This window comes from Corvus brachyrhynchos, unplaced genomic scaffold, assembly GCF_000691975.1.
Source record: "Corvus brachyrhynchos isolate BGI_N302 unplaced genomic scaffold, ASM69197v1 scaffold101, whole genome shotgun sequence".
Classification (NCBI taxonomy): Eukaryota; Metazoa; Chordata; class Aves; order Passeriformes; family Corvidae; genus Corvus; species Corvus brachyrhynchos.
In genome coordinates, this window is record NW_008237239.1 from 18,505,579 (window position 1) to 18,507,025 (window position 1,447).

General features: G+C 44.2%; 1 protein-coding gene across 2 annotated transcripts in view; it reads left to right on the top strand.

Moving 5' to 3' along the window:
- The window catches only part of SEC23B (Sec23 homolog B, coat complex II component), a 14,324-nt gene extending 13,140 nt beyond the window's left edge, over positions 1–1,184 (top strand). For both annotated transcript variants that reach the window (XM_008630363.2, XM_017730082.1), the window contains exons 19-20: positions 318–383; positions 930–1,184. In XM_008630363.2, coding sequence (XP_008628585.1) covers positions 318–383; positions 930–1,019 — 156 coding nt within the window. In that variant the 3' untranslated portion in view covers positions 1,020–1,184. The remainder of the gene's footprint in view (positions 1–317; positions 384–929) is intronic.
- Positions 1,185–1,447: the final 263 nt, after the last annotated feature.

A 1,447-nucleotide genomic window follows, 5' to 3' on the forward strand; every position in this document is an offset into this window, starting at 1 on the left:
TGAGCTCTTTACGGAAGAGCAGATGTGGCATGGGAGGAACAGTGCTGGTGTTTCCTGTGCCATGGATTCCTGTCTCACGGAATCAGAGCTGCCCTGCCAGGAGAGCACAGCCTGCTGTAACAGAGCACTTTGTGTCTCTTGGAGACAAGTTTTCTGTGGAGCAGGGCTATTTCGGGAATTGAAACCTGCTACAGTTAAATTAGTACCTTGCTTGCAAAAGCAGGAGCATTGCTGGTCATGGATCTAAGATGGGATGAAGCCTGAGGAAGCAGACAGGTCTCTCATTTTACCAAACTCCTCATCTTTTGTCTTTATAGGCCCGGTTCCTCCTGTCTAAAGTGAATCCTTCTCAGACCCACAATAACCTCTATGCCTGGGGCCAGGTAAGTCATGGAAGAGCTGCTCATGTTTGGGAATGCTGTAAAATGTACGTGTTTATGTGTGCAGTAGCCATCCTGTCTCACCATGTGGCCATGAACGGTGTTACATTTGTCCTTGATTCCTTATCATGGTTGTTGATAAGATAAACAGCACTGGTGGGCAGCACTGGATGATCAGAATGCAGTTTTCAAGCCTGGATGTCATGTATTTCCAGTATTCTGGAAAAAGTAACTAGCAGATGGATACATACAGATCTAATTTAGCTGAGAGTCTTTTTATATCCTCTTTGCTTACCTTATTTGTGTAGAGCTTTGAGCAGAAAAATTCCTTATGCTTTAGGAAGAAGAGACTTCCCTGCAGCAGTTCAGATTATACTAGAGGGTAATGTCAGTGCTATTGCCAAAGAGAAGCATCTGTCTTTTGCAGAAGAAAAAGGTGGTTGATTTAGCAGGCAATTAGTTCAGAGTGCTGGCATTTGATGTGCTCTCAGTTTGTCCCGTGTTAAGAAGGAGCCTAAAATACTGTTGTTTCTTTATTTTTTTCTGCAGGAATCAGGAGCTCCAATCCTGACAGATGATGTGAGTCTCCAGGTATTCATGGACCACCTAAAAAAGCTGGCAGTTTCAAGTGCATCGTGACTGATCAAACCGAGCAGCAGGAGCAGATGATTTACATGGATCGTGTTGATGACAGAAGTGGAGCAATTTATTTACATTTCCTTTTCTCTCTTTTAAAGAAGGGTTTTTAACTGTTACACGAAATAAACATTCAGGGAGAGTGTTTTACTTCTCCCTTCTAATTTATTTGTATTCCTGTTTGTCTATATTCTGTTTACTCTGCCTTTTCCACACATCATAACTAGAGCTGAAGGCTGTTTTAGCCAACAGAAATTTTGACAGCCTTTAGCTTAACTTTTAATGTTCTTAAGAGGTGTCTCGGCAACCGCGGGGCTGTGTTAATGAAAAATGAAACCGGGTAGGAGCACTGCTCCTTAGCGCTGTCCCCAAATCCCCCTGTTGGTGCCATGGGCGGGCCTTGGCGCCTTTTCCCCTCGCGGCGCGGCCCC